At 36.9% G+C, this 20,872-nt stretch overlaps 1 protein-coding gene across 1 annotated transcript in view; it reads right to left on the bottom strand.

Moving 5' to 3' along the window:
- Window positions 1–2,700: 2,700 nt before the first annotated feature.
- The window catches only part of LOC116635773 (protein eyes shut homolog), a 602,300-nt gene continuing 584,128 nt past the window's right edge, over window positions 2,701–20,872 (bottom strand). The window contains exons 16-17 of the mRNA XM_032410093.1: window positions 3,448–3,609; window positions 2,701–2,732 (exon numbers count right to left, since the gene is read on the bottom strand). Coding sequence (XP_032265984.1) covers window positions 2,701–2,732; window positions 3,448–3,609 — 194 coding nt within the window. The remainder of the gene's footprint in view (window positions 2,733–3,447; window positions 3,610–20,872) is intronic.

The raw sequence follows: 20,872 nt of genomic DNA, 5'->3' as shown, positions 1-20,872 counted from the left end.
AAATAAAACATCTTTTTCCTGTGATGATGAGCAAATTAAAAAAAAAAAATCTCAACAAAAGGAAGAAATTCGCTTTATTCATATATTTTCTAACATGAGTAGTATTTTAAGTCTAAAGAGAGAGAAGCAGCATTTGCAAACTTTTAGGCTATATAAAAGAAAATTAAATGTGGACTGAATCATCTAAATTTTTGTACTATAAGAAACTAGAACAATGAAACATAATTGATATTAAGTTTTAAAAATGTATAACACTCTGAATATACTTTGTGGCCTCTAAGTGGACACAAATTCTCTCACCAGATTATGGAAGAAGTTTCTCTTGCTACTTGTCTCATAGAGTGTCCTATGGTAAACGGTGTTACAGTGAAGGGCTACATTGGAATATAAAGTATCTAAAAAATGATTAGGAAAGCTAAAGCTGTGATCTATAAAATCACTGGTCAAGTTGCCAACTCTAAGAGCAAAGGGAATAGCTTCTGCCAAGGAAGACTTATTTTAACAGTTTTGCTGGTATTCTTGTCTTGTGAAGACTTGACCCAAAAAGAGGTGTTTTTCTTTTCCCCCTCTGTGTCCCTGGAAGCTAGAATTGCTCTTGTAACTGTATTAGCAGATTTTGTCATGCAAACCTTTATTTTAGAGACTAGAATATGGGCCCTGGCTGTAGTCATGGGTCACGAGTACAGACTGGCATTAGGGTAAGTATATGTTAGAAGTTGACCTCTAGTGGACAGTCCTAAGAAACTGAGCTCAGAAATGGAATGAAGATCATAAATGAATTCACCTTGGCTATTTAATGCCTGTTTAACCATGTCTAGGGCCCTCCCTCCCTCATCTGTGCTGCCACTGCCCCCCACCCCTCACCTCCACCCCAGCCATGCATCAGAGATCAAAGCAACCTTTTAGGATCTAACATTCATGAAGGTACTATAGAAGAAGTGTATTAGGGAAATTTTATACACTTTTATCTCCCGAAAAGGAAAGCGAAGGTAATATTAACTTACTTATCTTGCATTGTTGGTTTGAATATGCTTTAACGTTAAGTTACATTGTGGATGACCAGGCTTTTTTAAAAACATATTTGTGAGGATTATAACTATATCAAGATGAATTCAGGCTGTCTGTGATTAATTTGTGCTTAATATAATATTGATAACTTTTATGTATAAAAACACTCACTTTAAGGTATAAAATACTTAACAGCAATGGGTAAACAGGTGCCAAGGGTTTATTTCTTTAAAATCTCTTTCCAGGGGGCACCTGGGTGGCTCAGTCGTTAAGCGTCTGCCTTCGGCTCAGGTCATGATCCCAGGGTCCTGGGATCGAGTCCCACATCGGGCTCCTTGCTCAGCGGGGAGCCTGCTTCTCCCTCTGCCGTTCCCTGCCACTCTGCCTACTTGTGATTCCTCTCTCTCTCTCTGTGTCAAATAAATAAATTAAATCTTAAAAAATAAATATATAAAAATAAAAATAAATAAATAAATAAAATCTCTTTCCAAAATCAAAGATCTAAAATCAATGAAGATAATTTTGAAATTAGTTTGTTGTAAATTTTATATTATTTGAGATTATTAAAATTATTAACCTCTAAAGAGATAGAGATACCTTGTTAACTGAAAATTTGGCTTTTCACATATGAAAACCTAATTGGTTTTTGATATCTAAATTTATTTTTTTACATTGTGTGTTAAGTGGGCATTTTTTACTAAAAGCTCCTCTCAGCAGAGAATCAGCTATAAGTCTTAGTTAACATTTACATCAGACATAACTCTTAAAGAAGGTACAAAGTACAAGAATACCACTTGTATTTTATGCAACCGTAAATAAATGAAACATCCTTTACCACTTCATTACACTAGCTGAATGCTAATAAATAAGTTTATGCTTTTCATCTGATAAATACCTTTAGGTTAATCTAAGTCTGAGAATGTAAAGCTTAGGTTTTTAATATTTTAAAGTTTTCATGATTTCCTTACATAAGTGTCAAATGCAGCACCAACCATGACATGAAACTAATATATCTATTTTCATCTCTCTTTGTAAACAGTGTCTGAGGCAGAAAAAAGGAAAATCTTGACTGACATGAATTGAAATACAGTGCCATTTAATAACAGATGTAAGAAAAATATGCTCTTGGACTGCTGTATGTGTTAATGTGTATAAGCTTTTTATTTTACATACGTAAACATAAATACGTATCTAGTATACTAATTATAAAACTACAGTACAATATTCTTTGCCAGTGCAGTTCCAAATTAATCTTGATCCAAAATCTTGTTTTTATGCCCTTATCATGCAAAGGTTAATCCTGAGTTTTTTAATGAGCAACATAACTAAAGCTGATTGTTTTTTAATGTCTCTTGATTTAGAGGTAGAAATTTTCCGTTTGTGTACAATTCTTTAATTTGGCATTTTCACAGGGAGATCTAATCATGAATTTAAAATGAAATATAAAATCTCAGGAAAACAAATCTCTTCTAAGGTATATTTTGTAGTTCAATCATGTTATCTTTTTTTATTTGAAATTATCTTTTCTCCTTGAAATTATTTTGAAGGTATTTCACCAGTGCATTGAGACAGAAACATGGAAATGATATTTTAATCATTTAGCAGTATATTAAGACATCTTCAAAAGAGCTACTTAGATTAGACTATGAAAATCAGGGTACCATTTATGTTGACTATGGAAAAAAAACTGATTTAATTATTTCCCAATACTAAAATTTCATTTTCTGAGAAACAAGATGAAAGAAAAGCCAAATGTAAAATTTATAAATATTTTGCAATAAAAATGTAACTATAAATGCAAATGTCTTCATCAAAATTCTGGAGAAAGATATATGAAAATGGAAATCAAGAGTAAAATAATAAAAACTAAAAAACAATTTTTAAACTGCAATATACTACGTGGATATTTTTATTTCATATTGTTTTGTAATAATTGTGCTACTCTTATAGTTAAAAATATTTTAGAAACTTATTTTGGACTGTGAATCCTAGGTTTACTATTTAGATAATAAATTGAATAGCTTAAAGAAAATTTTTGGAGCTATAAATGTGGATGGATTTACTGGAAATATATCAATCATGCCTTCCTTTCCTTTATCTTTTATATACATATTTTGTTCCTTTTTACATAGGACTATTATGCTTGACTTCAACCTCTTTTGTGATGGGACTGTTATACAGTTGAGAATATACTATATTTGGCTTTTGCTAACTTTAATTCTAAATCTCTTGCTATTTTATTAAAATTTATATTTAGAGAGTCAGTTCATAAACATATACTTGCAGTGATAACAGAACATACAAGTATCAAGTATTTACATATTTTATAGGCTCAGTGACTTAAAAAAATAAAAATACTCCATTACACATTACTTAATAGACTACTGGGAATTCGTTAGGATTCCCCCCCCCCCCCCGCAAACATCCTGCCAACTTTACCTGATTGTGCTTTTAAGTGTTGTGCAACATAAAATAAGATGCCATCTGCAGAAAGAGGTTGAAACTGCAATTGAATATGTGTCTTTTTTCGAATACGGAAGGAAGCAAAAGACATCCAGGATAATTCATGGCTTCTGAAAGATGGATCACTTATAGATAAAACTAACAACAACAACAAAAAACCTGAGTTAAAAAAAACAGTATTGCTCATAAATACAGTAAAGTCACATAATTTTATCATTTAAGAACTTACCTTATCTTCCAAGAGTTGCTCCTCGCTAAATACATTGAACCATGGTAAATCTGTTCTAATCCCACTAACCGTAGGCTTTTTGTAATGGAGCCAATTATTGAAAAGCCACCTATTACTTGTGGTAACTATGCTCCTTTTGGCTGGTACTGTGTGGCACAGATCGTCTGCTCTGGATTATATTATAGAGAGGCATCAGATGCATAGATTCTGAGAATGTTTTATTCTTATCTCAAGAAATAGAAATTCTTGGGAATGCTTTCAGAAAGATGATTCCAATTGTGGGAGGCAGAAGCAGAAGACATCACTATATGAATTATTCTTTAGTTTCTATATTTCAGATTAAAATGTAGAGTGTAATCAAGTCAAGATAAGATTAAAGTGATTATATAAATGGAAATAAATATCAGTTTACTTGACAATAATTTAGATCCGTATCTCTTCAGAAAGTACTAACCTCTGGGTTTTCCTTCATGTTAAATCTGAATAAATTCATTTCAACATGAATTGAAGTAGAATCATTATATAGATTTATAGTCCCTCAGATATTACTTGTTGCTTCTGTGTGTTTATGAAAGGAAGAAGGAAAGTTCTGAACACTTGGCAGCTTTTATCTCTATAGATTCTTTGTGCCTCATTTTATATGACAGTGCTTCTTAGAGTATATGTTGGTTCACCACATTTCTTGAACCACTGACCTAGTTATTTTGCCTTTTCTCCCTTTAGACCAGGCCTGTAACTAACTGTTGTTCTTCACTTTCAGATTGATACGCAACTGGTAGGTGTTTATCCAAGAGGTGTTGGCATTTGCTGATTATTCAGCAATACATCATTCATTGTGACTTATTGTAGTTCAAAATGGAAGAGGTTGGAATCACCCAGTGTGATTCCTAAGAGTGTAAAATCTTATATCTCGTTCCTAGACCAGACCCTTAATAAAGCTGAGATAGAATCTGGGAAGTAAATTTTAATAAAGACCCAGGTGTTTCTGACATAGGTGTTACTTGGACCATATTTTCATAAACATTGAATTAAAGTTTAAGAATACAGGCATAGTTAAAGTGAGAGTCCTTTTGGAATTGTGTTTGTAAATATTACTAAAGTAATGCATATTCATTATAAGACATTTAAACAGTATAGAAGAAAGTAAAGTAAAAAAGATGAAATTCCATTGTTCTATCTCCTCTCTTAATTCCCATGAACCACTGTAAACAGTTTATTGAATATGTAGCCAGACTTTATTTTCTGATGCACATACACTTGATGTGTGTCTATATCTAGCACCTGATTTATTTCACATAAAAGAAACCATACTATATACAAACTATGCATAATGTATTTACTTTTAGGGCACCTGGATGGCTCAGTCACTTAAATGTCTGACTCTTGGTTTCGGCTCAGGCCATGATCTCAGGGGTCATGAGATCTAGCCCTGCATCAAGCTCCATGCTCAGCGAGGAGACTGCTTGAGATTCTTTCTCTCCCTCTCCCTCTGCCCTTCCCCCTGCTTGAGCTTGCATGCGTGCATGCTCTCTCTCTCTCAAATCAATAAATCATTTAAAAAAAAATAATGTACTTATTTTTTTCACTCAACAATCTATCTTCATGAGACTCTGATGTTAGCATATTTTGCCTATTACTTCTTCTAAACACTTGCACAGTATTTTTAAAAATAAACTATCTTTAGAGAAGTTTTAGGTTCACAAGAAAACCAAACAGAAAGTACAGTTTCCATATACTACCCTGCCCCCTACCCCACATATATAACCTCTTCACTATCAACATTCTGCTACAGAGTTGTATAGTGTACAATTGATGAACCTATACTGACATATTATTATCATCCAAAGTCAATGGCTTACATTAAGTGTCATTTTCAGTGTATGTTCTGTGTATTGTGACAAATGTATAATGGCATGTATCTACCATCATCGTATCATACAGAATAGCTTTACTGTCCTAAAAATCCTCTGTGCTTCACCCATTTTTCCCTCCCTTTTCCTCCCCAACCCCTGGTAATCACCAATATTTTTATTGTCTTCATAGTTTTGCCTTTTGCAGCATGTCATATAGATGGAATCACATAGCATGTAGCCCTTTCAACTTGGCTTTTCTTCAGTAAGATGCATTTTAAGGTTCCTCCAGGTCTTCATGTCTCATTTCTTCACAGCTTATTTCTTTTAGTGTGAATAATATCCCATTGTATGGATGTACCACAGCTTAATTTATTCATTTATCTACTGAAGGATATCCTGGTTTCTTCCTAGTTTTGGCAATTATGAAAGATGTTTATAACATCTTTCCAATTGTCCAAGTCTCTTCCAAAGTGGCTGTACCATTTCACATTCCCATCAGCAATGAATAAGAGTTCCTGCTGCTCTACACCCTTGTCAGCAGTTGGTGTTGTCAGTGTTTTGGATTTTAGCCTAAAATGGTATGTAGTGGTATGATATGTTAGATGTTGATATGTCCTAAAGAGAAAAATTAGGATGTATGCCTGTGGAGTCAAGGAAGGTGATATTAGAATAAAGATCTCACAGAGTTGAATAAATGACCTCTGTGGATCTATGGGGAGAGAGAAAATGGGTGCAAGGCCCATGAGGTGGGAAGTTTCTTGCCATGATCAAGGAATAGGAAGAAGGGAAGTGTGACTGAAGGGGCAATAAAGAAGGGGATAGTTTTATTTTTATTTTTTTTAAGATTTTATTTATTTATTTGACAGAGAGAGAGCGCACGCACAAGCTGGGGGAGCGGTAGAGGGAGAAGCAGGCTCCCTGCTGAGCAGGAAGCCCGCTCAGGGCTTGATCCCAGGACCCGGGATCATGACCTGAGCTGAAGATAGACGCTTAACCCACTGAGCCACCCAGGTGCCCCAAGAAGGGGAGATTTTTAAAAGAGAAGGTCAAAGAGGTTATGGGGCCAGATCACATTGTTAAGAATTGTGATGTGTTTGAGATTTTACCTACTGATAAGCTAATAAGAGCCTGCCACATTTCATAGATAATTGCAGAAAACATGAAACACCTGGGTCAGAGACAAAGGACAGTTTATGACAGCAAAGCAGTAACAAGAGTATCAGAATTTTTTTTTTGTCAGTTCCAGGAACCCCTATTCTCTTAGAAAAATGTGAGAGGAAACAATTGATATTGTGTGTTGCTTAAAAAGGAATTCTGAGCTTAGAGGTCTGTCTTTTATAATTGGCAGTGAGCATGCCTGCTCTTTGCCCTGAAGGAAGACACTATCTCTCTTCCAAAGCAGGAAACAAACTGACTCTTTGTTTCAAAGTTAATATTATCAGTAGTGAGATGGGCCTACATCATGTACCTCTTCACGTGCACAGACTCATTTTCTGCAAAGATCTGTGGTATTTCTGTATTTCTGCAAAGATTAAATGATTTGAACCTGGTCATGCAGAAACATCAGACAGATCTAAGTGAAAGGTGATCCTATAGAATACTGTCAGAGATATGGAAAACAGGTAAGATAGAGAAACTGTTCCAGATTGAAGGAATCTGAAGAGACATGACAACCAAATGCATACATCCCTAAAGAGCATCCTGGATCAAAATGAATAAACACATTGTTGGGGCAGTTGAGGACATTTGAATCCGGTCTATGAGTTGGATGGTAGTGTTGTACCAATGTTAATTTCCTGATCTGGAGGTTTGTGTGTAAGAGAATAGCGTTTCATTTGGGGGAAATAACCACAAGGATGTTTAGAAACGATGGGGCATCACATCTTTAGATTGTTCTTAAAAGGTTCAGAAAAAGACTACTAATGATGAATGCTGCATGGGCATGTGTGTGTGACACAGAGAAGAAAATGCAATAAAGAAACAATTAGTATGGGGGAAAGAGATATAGGAATTCTTTTTATTACGGCAACTTTTCTGTAAGTTAAGAATTATTTCAAAGTAATTATTAAAAATTATTTTCCAAGACGCCTGGGTGGCTCAGTCATTAAGTGTCTGCCTTTGGTTCAGGTCATGATCACAGGGTCCTGTGATCAAGCCCCACATCGGGCTCCCTGCTCCACGGGAAGCCTGCTTCTCCCTCTGCCACTCGCCCTGCTTGTGTTCCCTCTCTTGCTGTGTCTCTCTCTGTCAAAAAATAAATAAAACCTTAAAAAATAAATATATAAAAATTATTTTCCTTATTGTTTTCATTATACACCTCTTTTTTTTAAAACTATCTTTTGTGTTTATTGGACAAAATGACTTTTTAAACACCTCAAAAATAAGCTCAGTACAGCAAATTAAAAACCCAAACCAAAACAAAAGCCTCAAAGGTGAAGATTAAACTGATCATTATAAGACCTAGTGCTACCTGTTACTGATGGTCAGGGAGGATTAACTTGTTTTTCCTCTGAATTATAGCTTTCTACAAATCTGTAAATGTTTATATAGTATCATTCTCTTGGTATTTATTGAGGCTTGTCTTATGGCCTAGAACATAGTTAATATTTGTAAATGTTTTGGATGTTTTTGACAAGAATGTGTATCCGGAAGTGCTGTGTTCTTTCTGTTCATTATATCAAACTTGTTGATTATGTTGTTTAAATCTTCTATATTCCTTACTGACTTCTGTCACTTGACCTATTATCAAATTCCAGATCATGTAGCAGCCTACTCAACTACCCCCTTGAGAAAGTTTAAAAGGCATCTCAACTGTCCTAACCTGAGCTCCTCATTTCTCCAAAAATATGTTCCTCCCATAGTCTTCTTTATTTTAGTTAATGGTGACATTATCCTTCCAGTTTCTCAGGATAAAAACTTTGCAGCTATCTTGGACTCCTGTCTTTCTTCCTTCTCATGTGTGATCTTTCAGCAAATTGGTTGTCATGTCTCTTCAGATTCCTTCAATCTGGAACAGTTTCTCTATCTTACCTGTTTTCCATATCCTTGACAGTATTCTATAGGATGACCTTCCACTTAGATCCATCTGATGTTTCTGCATGACCAGGTTCAAATCATTTAATCTTTGCGGAAATCAGAAATACCACAAATCTTTGCAGAAAATGATTCTGTGCACATGAAGAGGTACATGATGTAGGCCCACCTCACTACTGATAATATTAACTTTGATTACCTGCTCATATTTGTGTTTGACAGGTTTCTTCACTTTAAAGTCACTCAGAGATGATCTGGTGCCAAACCAGACAAAAGCACTTAATGAGACATGGAGAAGAGTAAACTGCAATAGGAGTTCAGATCCCTTGAGGACCGTATACTATATGATAGTCAACTATGGATTATGTCCAATATTAGATTTTGGGATATCATCACTACAACAGCGAACAATGACAAAATCATCTTTTCAATAGAGAAATCTCAACAGCTTTATTTGTAGCCATTTACTTCCAGGGACTGTTAGATTTGTAATATAATCAGGACAGCAGTCATGATGTTCCTGGCTTTGGACTTTGAAGCTGCAATTACTCCATGTTACCCTTAGTACACCCTTATTTTCAAACAGGAAACAAATCTTTCCACATAATGTACATTTGTCTCCTACTGAATGTACATTCAGCTGCAACATCAGAGAAGGTGCTTTCCTTCTGGTTAGCATGAAAGTATGTCAGCATGGGCACAGGTGAGGAACTCAGCCTCCAACATGCAGGGCTGTGGTGGGTCAGAGAGTCAGGGCAGCATGACTTGTGTTGGGTGGCTGGGAGGTAAGGGAAGAGATACAGTTATGGGAAGTGATAATACTTAACATTTTATAGCAAACTACAAACTACAGAGCCCTGTGTAATCTTACCTAATCCTAAAAACACTGAGGTAAAATCTATTATCACCTCTACTTTGTGAGGAGGAAATGGAGGATCAGACATGTTATGCAACTTGTCCTGGGTCACTTTTACTAGCTGGCAGAGCAAGGGCAGGTTCCCAAAGAACAGTAACACAAGACAGTGCAAAACAAATGACATAAGGGAGGAGAATGCTAAGAGCTTTAGGAATCTTCATGGAAGCCTGGGCACTTGAACTGTGGCTTGAAAAAAGGTAGAATTTGGGAAAAGTCCGGGTTTTTCAGTGACACAAAGTTGTTCTGACAGTGAGTCATCTTTAGGAGATTTTACTAATCAAGGTAGGTTAATTAAGAAGAAAACACCAACACCCCTCTTCTTGGATAAATGATCTACTGGGTTCTGGCCAACAGCCTCAGGGATGGTCAGTGTGAGGGGCAGTTACAGAAGGGATAGTTTTCTGAGAGGAAGAATAGCTAATAATTCAAGTGATTTTCCAGATTACACAAACTTCAATCATGACCATCACTTTTATGACCTTGTTAATTATAAATAGGATTCCTTGAGAAATTACTAATATTTATATTTACCACTGTTTAAAAGCTGTGTCATTGACTGGCACCAGGCCAGTGCAAGCTGGTAAAAAAAGTAGAATGGCCTGCTTAGGGAAGTAAAAACACTTGGATTGCAATGATGCTCCATCTAATTTAGGGAAACCACAGATTTCTAAAACAAGCAACATTTTATTTTTTAAGAAACTACCCAACTATTTTCTAAAGTGGCTATACAAGTTTACATGTTCACCAGCAATGTGTGAAAGATCTAATTTCTCTACATTCTCACCAGCATTTGGTATTGTCTCTATTTCTTAAGTTTTAAGTGTATAGTGATATCTCATTGTCTATAAACTCTTTTTAGACTTGTGGGTATATATGACACCTTTTGTTTTCAGCCTTGAGGCCTCAGCAGAAACAGACAACCAGAAAAGTCAAATCTCACTGCACAGTGAGTCAAATAACCTCTGACTTAATACCTTGCCAATAAACACGTTTATGCCTGAAGATTCTCTGTGAATAATGTTTAAAGAATTTTAGAATATTATGTCTCAAAGGAAGAAAAGAATGTACAAAATTAAACCAATATTAAGCCAGTCTAGGAGAAGAGAATTACCAGTTTAATCAAATTATTGCATATTCTTTTAAAAATTATTTTTACCCTCTTGTTTGGAAGTAATTTTTAATTTATTAAAAATCGAAGAAATAAAACTAGTACAAAGAATATTGTACCCATATTTGTCTTTTGCTAATTTTCAACCCCTTTATCTAGCTCTATCTAGCTATCTATATGATATTTTTTTTTCTGAATCATTTGGGGTAAGTTCCATACATCATGGCTCTTTGCACCTAACAACTTATAGATACTCTCTTTATATATAAACACAGTACAGTTATTAGTAAGTGTAATGTTAATACTATACTTTTGTCTGACATTCATATTCTAGTTTTTTTAGTAGATACAAATATCATTTATAATATTTCCCTCTAGAGTATGAAATTACATCGAAAATGAGATGTTGCACTGAGTTGTCATGCCTTTTTATTCTTTTTTTTTTTTTTTTTGAAGATTTTATTTATTTATTTGAGAGACAGAGTGAGCACAAGCAGGGGAAGGGGCAGAGGGAAAGGGACAAGAGACCCCTGCTGAGCAGGGAGTCCAACTCAGGGCTCAATCCCAGGACCCTAAGATCATGACCTGAGCCGAAGTCAGATGCCTAACCGACTGAGCCACCCAGGCACCCCATCATGTCTCTTTATTTTATTTTATTTTATTTTTTTTTCATCATGTCTCTTTAAATGTCTTTTCATCTAGAGCATTTCTACAGCCTTTCATTATCTTTATGACCTTGAATTTTTAAAAAAAATTTATTTAATTCAAGTTAGCTAACATATAGTATAGTATTGGTTTCAGGAGCAGAATTTAGTGATTCATCACTTACATATAACACCCAGTGCTCATCCCAACAAGTGCCCTCCTTAATGCCCATCACTCATTTAGCCCATCCCCCACCCATCTTCCCTCCAGCAACCCTCACTTTGTTCTCTATAGTTAAGAGTCTTACGGTTTGCCTTCCTCTCTGTTTTTCTCTTATTTTATTTTATCTTCCCTTCCCCTATGTTTATCTGTTTTGTTTCTTAAATTCCACATGAGTGAAATAATATAGTTGTCTTTCTCTGACTGACTTATTTTGCTTAGCGTAATACCCTCTACTTCTATCCACATTATTACAAATGACAAGATTTCATTCTTTTTGATGGCTGAGTAATATTCCATACCATATACATATACACCACATCTTCTTTATTCATTCATCAGTTGATGGACATTTGGGCTCTTTCCATATTTTGGCTATTGTGAACAGTGCTACTATAAACACTGGGGTGCACGTGCCTCTTTGAATCACTATTTTTGTATCTTTGGGATAAATACCTAGTAGTGCAATTGCTGGGTCATAAGGTAGTTCTATTTTTAACTTTTTGAGGGACCTCCATACTGTTTTCCAGAGTGGTTGTACCAGTTTGCATTCCCACCAACAGTGCTTTCCCTTTCTTCACATACTTTCCAACATCTGTTGTTTCCTGGGTTGTTAAGTTTAGCCATTCTGACAGATGTGAGGTGGTATCTCATTGTGGTTTTGATTTGTACTTCCCTGATGATGAGTGATGTTGAGCATTTTCTCATATGTCTGTTAGCCATTTGTATGTCTTCTTTGGAGAAATGTCTGTTCATGTCCTCTGCCCATTTCTTAACCAGATTATTTATTTTTGGGTGTTGATTTTGATGAGTTTTTTTTTTATAGATTCTGGATACTAGCTCTTTATCCAATATGTTATTTGCAAATATCTTCTTCCATTCCATCAGTTGCCTTTTAGTTTTGTTGATCGTTTCTTTCACTGTGCAGTAGCTTTTTATTTTGATGAAGTCCCAATGTTTATTTCTGCTTTTGTTACCCTTGCCTCTAGAGATGTGTCTCATTAGAAATTGCTGTGGCCAAGGTCAAAGAGGTTATTGCCTGTTTTCTCCTTAGGATTTTGATGGTTTCCTCTCTTACATTTAGATCTTTCATCCATTTTGAATTTATTTTTGTGTATGGTGTAAGAAAGTGGTCCAGTTTCATTCTTCTCCATGTTGCTGTCTGGTTGTCCCAACATCATTTGTTGAAGAGACTGTCTTTTTTCCATTGGATATTCTTTCCTATTTTGCCAAAGATTAGTTGACCATATAGTTGTAGGTCCATTTCTGCGTTCTCTATTCTGTTCCATTGATCCATGTGTCTGTTTTTGTGCCAGTACCATACTGTCTTGATGATTATGGCCTTATAATAGAGCTTGAAGTCCAGAATTGTGATGCCTCCAGCTTTGGTTTTCTTTTTCAACATTCCATTGGCTATTCAGTGTCTTTTCTGGTTCCACACAAATTTTAGGATTGTTTGTTCTAATTCTGTGAAAAATACTCGTGTTATTTTGATCAGGATTGCATTGAATGTGTAGATTGCTTTGGGTGGTATAGACTTTTAACAACATTTGTTCTTCCAATCCATGAGCATGGAATGTTTTTCCACTTCTTTGTGTCTTCTTCAATTTCTTTCATCAGTGTTTTATAGTTTTCAGCATACAGATCTTTTACCTCTTTGGTTAGGTTTATTCCTAGGTATCTTATGGTTCTTGGTGCAACTGTAAATAGGATCGATTCCTTGATTTCTCTTTCTGCTGCTTTATTACTGGTGTATAGAAATGCAACAGATTTCTATACATTGATTTTATATCCTGCGACTCTGCTGAACTCCTGTACCAGTTCTAGCAATTTTTTGGTGGGATCTTTCAGGTTTTCTATTAGAGTATCATGTCATCTGCAAAGAGTGAGTTTGATATTTTCCTTGCCAATTTGGATGCCTTTTATTTCTTTTTGTTGTCTGATTGCTGAAGCTAGGACTTTCAGTACTATGTTGAACAACAGTGAGGAGAGTGGACATCCCTGTTGTGTTCCTGACTGTAGGGGGAAAAGCTCTCAGTTTTTCCCAATTGAGGATGATGTTAGCTGTGGGTCTTTCATGTAGGGCCTCTATGATGTTGAGGTATGTTCCTTCTATCCCTACTTCCTTGAGGGTTTTTATCAAGAAAAGATGCCATATTTTGTCAAATGCTTCTTAAGCATCAATTGGGAGGACGATATGGTTCTTACCCTTTTTTATTAATGTGGTGTATTATGTTGATTGTGGATATTGAACCACCCCTGCAGCCCAGGAATAAATCCCACTTGATCATGGTGAATAATCCTTTTAATGTAATGTTGGATTCAATTAGCTAGTATCTTGTGGAGAATTTCTGTGTCCATGTTCATCAGGGATATTGGTCTGTAATTCTCCTTTTTAGGGGCCCCTGGGTGGCTCAGTCAGTTGGGTGTCTGCCTTTGGCTCAGGTCATGATCCCAGGGTCCTGGGATTGAGCCCCACATCTGGCTCGCTTCTCAGCAGGGAGCCTGCTTCTCCCTCTTCCTCTGCCCAGCCCCCTGCTTGTGTACTCTCTCTCAAATAAATAAATAAAATCTTAAAAAAGAAAATTCTCCTTTTTAGTGGGGTCTTTGGTTTTGGAATCAAGGTAATGCTGGCCTTGTAGAATAAGTTTGGTAGTATTCCTTCCATTTCTATTTTTTGGAACAGCTTCAAAATTAATAGGTATTAATTCTTCTTTAAATGTTCGATAGGGGCACCTGGGTGGCTCAGTAGTTAAGCGTCTGCCTTCAGCTTAGGTCATGGTCCCAGGGTCCTGGGATTGAGCCCCATGTCGGGCTCCCTGCTCAGCAGGGAGCCTGCTTCTCCCTCTCCCACTCCCCCGATTGTGTTCCCTCTCTTGCTGTGTCTCTCTCTGTCAAATAAATAAATAAAATCTAAAAAAAAAATAAATGTTTGATAGAATTCCCTTGGGAAGCCATCAGGGCTTGGACTCTTGTTTGTTGGCAGAATTTTGATTATTGTTTGATTCAATTTCTTTGCTGGTTATGGTCTGTTCAAACTTTCTATTTCTTCCTGTTTAGTTTTGGTAGTTTATATGTTTCTAGGAATTTACCCAGTTCTTCCAGATTGCCCAATTTGTTGGCATATAATTGCTCATAATATTCTTTTATAATTGTTTATATTTCTAAGGTGTTGGTTGTGATCTCGCCTCTTTCATTCATGATTTTATTTATTTGGGTCTTTTTTCTTTTTGATAAGTCTGGCTAGGGGTTTATCAATTTTGTTAATTCTTTCAAAGAACCAGCTCTTAGTTTCGTTGATCTGTTCTACTTTTTTGAATTATATATCATTTATTTCTGCTCTAATCTTAATTATTTCCCTTCTTCTGCTGGTTTTAGGCTTTATTTGCTGTTCTATTTCCAGCTCCTTTAGGTGCAAGGTTAGGTTGTGTATTTGAGACTTTTCTTGCTTCTTTTTTTTTTTTTTAAAGATTTTATTTATTTATTTTGACAGAGAGAGACACAGCGAGAGAGGGAACACAAGGAGGGGGAGTGGGAGAGGGAGAAGCAGGCTCCCCACTGAGCAGGGAGCCCGACGTGGGGCTCGATCCCAGGACCCTGGGATCATGACCTGAGCTGAAGGCAGACGCTTAACGACTGAGCCACCCAGGTGCTCCAAGACTTTTCTTGCTTCTTGAGGAAGGCCTGTATTGCTATATACTTCCCTCTTTTGACCACCGTTGCTGCATCCCAAAGGTTTTGGACTGTCATGTTTTCCTTTTCATTTGCTTCCGTGTATTTTTAAATTTCTTCTTTAATTTTCTGGCTAACCCATTCATTCTTTAGTAGGATGTTCTTTAACCTCTGTGTATTTGTGGTCTTTCCAAATTTTTTCTTGTGGTTGACTTCAAGTTTCATAGTGTTGTGGTCTGAAAATATGCATGGTATGATCTCAATCTCTTTATACTGCTTGAGGCCTGATTTGTGACTCAGTATGTGACCTATTCTGAAGAATGTTACATGTGCACTTGAAAAGAATGTGTATTCTGCTGCTTTATGATGAAATACTCTGAATATATCTGTTAAGTCCATCTGGTCCAATGTGTTATTCAAAGCCCTTGTTTCCTTGTTGATCTTCTGCTTAGATGATCTGTTCATTGCTTTGAGTGGGATGTTAAAGTCCCCTACTATTATGGTATTATTATCAATGAGTTTCTTTAAGTTTGTTATAAATGGATTTATATATTTGGCTGCTCCCAAGTTGGGGGCATAAATATTTACAATTGTTAGATCTTCTTCTTGTATAGACCCCTTTTTTATGATATAATGTCCTTCTTCATCTCTTATTACAGTTTTTGGTTTAAAATCTAGTTTGTCTGATCAAGTATGGCTACTCAAGCTTTCTTTTGATGTCCATTAGCATGACAGATTGTTCTCCACGCCCTCACTTTCAATCTGGAGATGTCTTTGTGTCTAAAATGAGTCTCTTGTAAACAGCATATTGATGGGTCTTTTTTTTTTTTTAATTCATTCTGATACCCTCTGTCTTTTGATTGGAGCACTGAGTCCAGAGTAATTATTGATAAATATGAATTTAGTGCCACTGTATTACCTGTAAAGTTGTTGTTCCTGTAGGTTGCCTCTGTTCCTTTCTAGTCTTTGTTGCTTTTGGTCTCTCTTTTCCTCCTAATGGGTCCCCTTTAATATTTCTTGCTGAGCTGGGTTAGTGTTCACAAACTTCCTTAGTTTTTGCTTATCTTGGAAACACCTTTATCTCTCCTTCATTCTGAATGACAGCCTTGCTGGATATAGTATTCTTAGCTGCATAATTTCCCCATTAGCACGTTGAATATATCTTGCCACTTTCTTCTGGCCTGCTAAGTTTCTGTGGATAGATCTGTTGCCAGCCTTGGGTCTACCCTTGTAGGTTAAGGACGTTTTGTCCCTAAAGCTGCTTTCAGAATTCTCTCTTTATCTTTGTATTTTGCAAATTTCACTATGATTATGTCTTGGTGTTGACCTGTTTGTTGATTTTGAGGGGAGTTCTCTGTGCCTCTTGGACTTAAATGCTTATTTTGTTCCCCAGATTAGGGAAGTTCTCAGCTATAATTTGTTTAAATACTTCTGCCGCTTTTTCCTGCTCTTCTTCTGGGACTCCTACAATACAGATATTATTGTGCTTTGTGGAATCACTGAGTTCCCTAAGTCTATATTCGTGATCCAAGAGTTTTCCTTCCTTCTTTTAAGCTTCATTATTTCCCATAATTTTATCTTCTATTTCACCGATTCATTCCTCTGCTTCTTCCATCCTTGTAATTCCATCCAGTTGAGGCCTGATTTGTTATAGCATCTCAGTTATAGCACTTGTTATTTTGGCATGACTAGTTTTTAGGTCTTTTATTTCTGTAGCCAGGGTTTCTCTGGTGTCTTGTATGCTTCTTTCCAGCCCAGCGAGTATTCTTATGACTGTTTTTCTAAATTCTTGTTCAGATATATTGTTTATATCTGTTTTGAGCAAATCCCTGGCTGTGATTTCTTCTTGATCTTTCTTTTGGGGAGAATTCCTCTGTCTTGTCATTATGTCTAGGTTTCTGTCTTTTACATGTTATGAAAGCTTGTTATGTTTCCTGCTCCTGAGAGTAATACTATATTAAGAAGTAGTCCCACACTATCCAGGGCCTGGTGCTTCAGGAAGTGTTTCTGGTGTATGCTGTGTGCACTCTGCTATTGCATTTTGGCTGCTCCTTCCCACAGGTCAGTCGTCTGCAGAGTTCCTTCTTGCTTGCAGTGGTGAGTGTTTGGACCCTTAACTAGGTGTGCTCTGTTTGTTAATATAAGCCTGCTAAAAAAAACCCAAAAGCCAAAACAAAAAACCCAAAAAACAAAAAAACTTGATCCAAGAAAAAAGGAAAAGGAACAGAAAAGCAGATAGACAAACAAAAAACTATAAGCCTAATTCCAAAGAAAAAAGAAAAAAAAAAAGAAAATTAAAAATTAAAAAAAAAAAAAAGGAAAGCCTGGTCCTAGTTCCACCAGAACTGAAGCTGATGCTTTGGAGCACTCTATTATCAGTAGACTTGGTACATGTGGGGGCCTGAACCCTGGGGGTGGGGTTTGGCATAAGTGACTCCAGCCTCCACTGGAGGTGCTATGTTTCTCCCTGAAGTCCAACCATGCTGGTGTGTGTGTGTGGGGGGGTGGGGTGGGGTGGGGGAGGTAGTGAGAAGTGGAAGATGGTGTCACCTCCCCCTCGTCCCTGTGGAGGGGAACTCGTGGCCACTGCTATTCAGGAGGCCCTCATGGAAGAGTGAACAAATCTCCCCTCCTGTGTCCCAGGCTTTTGTCAGATCCCTGCCCTTAACCTGTCTGTGATTGGGCCATCAACATACTTGGCACCACAGTTCTCCTGTGTCTTATCTCTGGCCAGTGGCTGAGATTCAAAACTCCAAATCTTAAAGGACCCTGCAAGGCATGGACCCACTCCTCAACCCCAGAGGCCGCCCTCACCGTTCTGTCCCAGAAAAGCAGTCATCACCTGTGTAGGTTCCAGGAGTCTATAGTGAAGCACAGTGAAAAGCTGCAACCAGGTTATATGCCCTCCATGTGTGCCTCTGTCCCCTGCTGTTGAATGGCCATGCAATGGCACCTGGTGGGCTTTTTGTCTGTGAAGAGGCAATATACCCTCTTCCAAATGTGTTCCAGTAGGGGGAACATTCTCTTCCAGTGTGACCCAGGGGATCCCCACACCACGGTGTCTTGCACAAACCCTACACGCTGCTCTCTCTCCCACTCTCTCCCTCTCTTCCTGACTTCTCTCCATGAAAAGGACTCCCTCCCCTTCACAGCACTGTAGCTTTTCTCTCCTCCAATTCACATCTCCAAACCTTGCATCTCCCATGTTCTCTCTGTCCAGTTGTGCAGATTGTTTCCTTAATCCTCAGATTGATTTCCTAGTTATTCAAAATGATTCGATGTTGATTTAGCTGCAATCGAGGGACAAGGCAAGCCCAGGGTCTCCCTACTATTCCACCATCTTAACTCCTCCCCATGACCTTGACATTTTTGAAGAATATTTTCCTCCTGTTATTTTTTTAAAAAGATCGATTTATTTATTTGAGAAAGAGAGAGAGAGAGAGAGCATGCATGTGAGCAGGGGGAGGGGCAGAGGGAGAGGGAGAGGGAGAGAATCTCAAGCAGAATCCCCAGTGAGCAGGGAGCCTGACATGCGACTTGATTCCATGATCCTGGAGATCATGACCTGAGCTGAAACCAAGAGTCAGAGGCTCAACTGACCGAGGCACCCAGGTGCCCCCCTCCTCTGTTTTTTGAAAAGAATATTCATCATTGTGGGTTTGACTGATATTCCTTCATAATTAGATGCAGGTTATGCTTTCTTGGCTGAAATACTTCATAGATGATGATGGGTTCTTCCCAGGGTATCACATATGGAGACACATGATATCTATCTGTCCCTCATCGGTGAAGTTAATTTTGATCACCCTGGTCAAGGTGTTGACTGATTTTTTCCTACTGTATAATATTCCATTGTATAATTGTGGCTTTGTTTTTTCCTGCAATCCATATGCTGTCTGTGGGGAGATATTGTAAGACCATGTATATCTGCTATTCATCAAAACTACCCCGTAGATTTAACACTCACTGATGATTCTAGCCCAAGTAAGTCTTTACTTGGATGCAAAATGGTAATATCCAGCCCTACCAGTCTCTCCACAATTATGGCCTGGGCACTGTAGCTTCTCACCTGATCTCTAGAATTCTCACAGAGGTATGATGGTCCATTTGTTGTTGTTAACTTGGTGTCTGTTGGGGGAAGGAGAGCTTGTAGCTTCCTATTCTGCCATCTTATTAACCTACATCTCTGCTTTAGATGCATAAATTTCTCTTAAAACCTGAAGTTCTGAAATATTCCCCTCATGTATTAAAGATTTCATCACCTCCCTATCTTGGATGCAGCAACTGTGTTTTTTTTTTTTTAATTTTCTTTATTTTTTTAAATTTTTATTTATTTGAGAGAGAGAGGGAGAGCGAGAGAAAGAGCATGCACAAGCAAGGAGGGGGTAGAGGCAGAGGGAGAGGGAGAAGCAGACTCCCCATTGAGCAGGGAGCCTGACATGGGGATTGATCCCAGGATATTGAGATCATGACCTAAGCCAAAGGCATCACTTAACTGACTGAGCCACCCAGGTGTTTCCTTCTCTTTTTAAACACACCTCTAATCACTTTAAATTGAACAAGTCCCATTGAAGGTTGTTTTACTACCAAATGTTTCTGTTCTTAGCGGTGACCTCAAGATTCCTAAAATAGATTACTTTAATTCCCAGAACACTGTTTCTCATGATGGACTCAAAGTATAGTCTACTTAATAAACAAATAGTTCTCAATCTCCACATCATATAAGCCTATGAGGTTAAACAGATATTCCTCACTGATGCACATCTGCTGTGTTCTCAACAAATTATAGATTTAGGGCTATCCATTTTATACTTTCAATTTCATTATGTTTAATGCAAAAGATTTTGATTATTAATTTATTATTTGCCTTTAAGGTCTATGGATAAGTGCATATGACTTCAATGTAGCTTCTTACCTTGTTAGAATCTAATGGATAGAAGTAACTTTTTTTTCCATCCTTAACTATGTGAAGTCTTAAGTATTTGCCTTTCCATTTCAACTTAAGCAGCTGGACAAATTTTAGGTTAACTAAGTACGCACTTTGTTATTGTAGCAAAAATGGAAGCTAAAATCCTTTCTCTTTGTTGGATTATTACTAGAGTCTACTGGGAGTGGTGTGAATGAGCAATTGAACCTGTTGGCTAATTGCTAACAGAAGGAATGGTTAAGTATCAATTATCAAAAAAATAAAATCATCCCTTTAGGCAGACTTTCTTTGGCACCCATATGGATAATGCTGAATAACACTAATTGTTTAACTCATTTAGTTATTTGGGTGGCGATTTGGTTCTAAATGATCTTTGGAGGCCCATCAAGATGGAGTGTCACTTAAAAATTAAGTATCCTATAAAATCACAAGATTGTTTTATGATACTTAGCGACATCTGGTGATTCCTGCTATCAAAATCTAGGATGAGGTGTTCTACTCCATGTTTTTTGGAGCAGAATTTGGGGGTTTAAACTGAGGCCAAGTTAAACTTTTTAATTTTCACACGAAAACATCAGCTTTGTCACTTATAAATCTTAAAAATAAAGCATGTAAATGAAATAAAGCATGAAATAACATATAATTCAATTAATAACCAGGATACCTAGACTTTTTACAGAGATCTTAATTTTTAATTTTTTGCTTTGCCTTGACTATCAAAAACTTAGCTGACACAATTTATATCCAAAAGTAATGGTTTAAAGAAAATGTCTATGACTTTATATGACTATATCTATGA

This window comes from Phoca vitulina, unplaced genomic scaffold (assembly GCF_004348235.1).
Source record: "Phoca vitulina isolate PV1807 unplaced genomic scaffold, GSC_HSeal_1.0 scaffold11, whole genome shotgun sequence".
Classification (NCBI taxonomy): Eukaryota; Metazoa; Chordata; class Mammalia; order Carnivora; family Phocidae; genus Phoca; species Phoca vitulina.
Note: the sequence above shows the minus strand (reverse complement) of the source record. Positions and strands in the feature narration are given on the sequence as shown.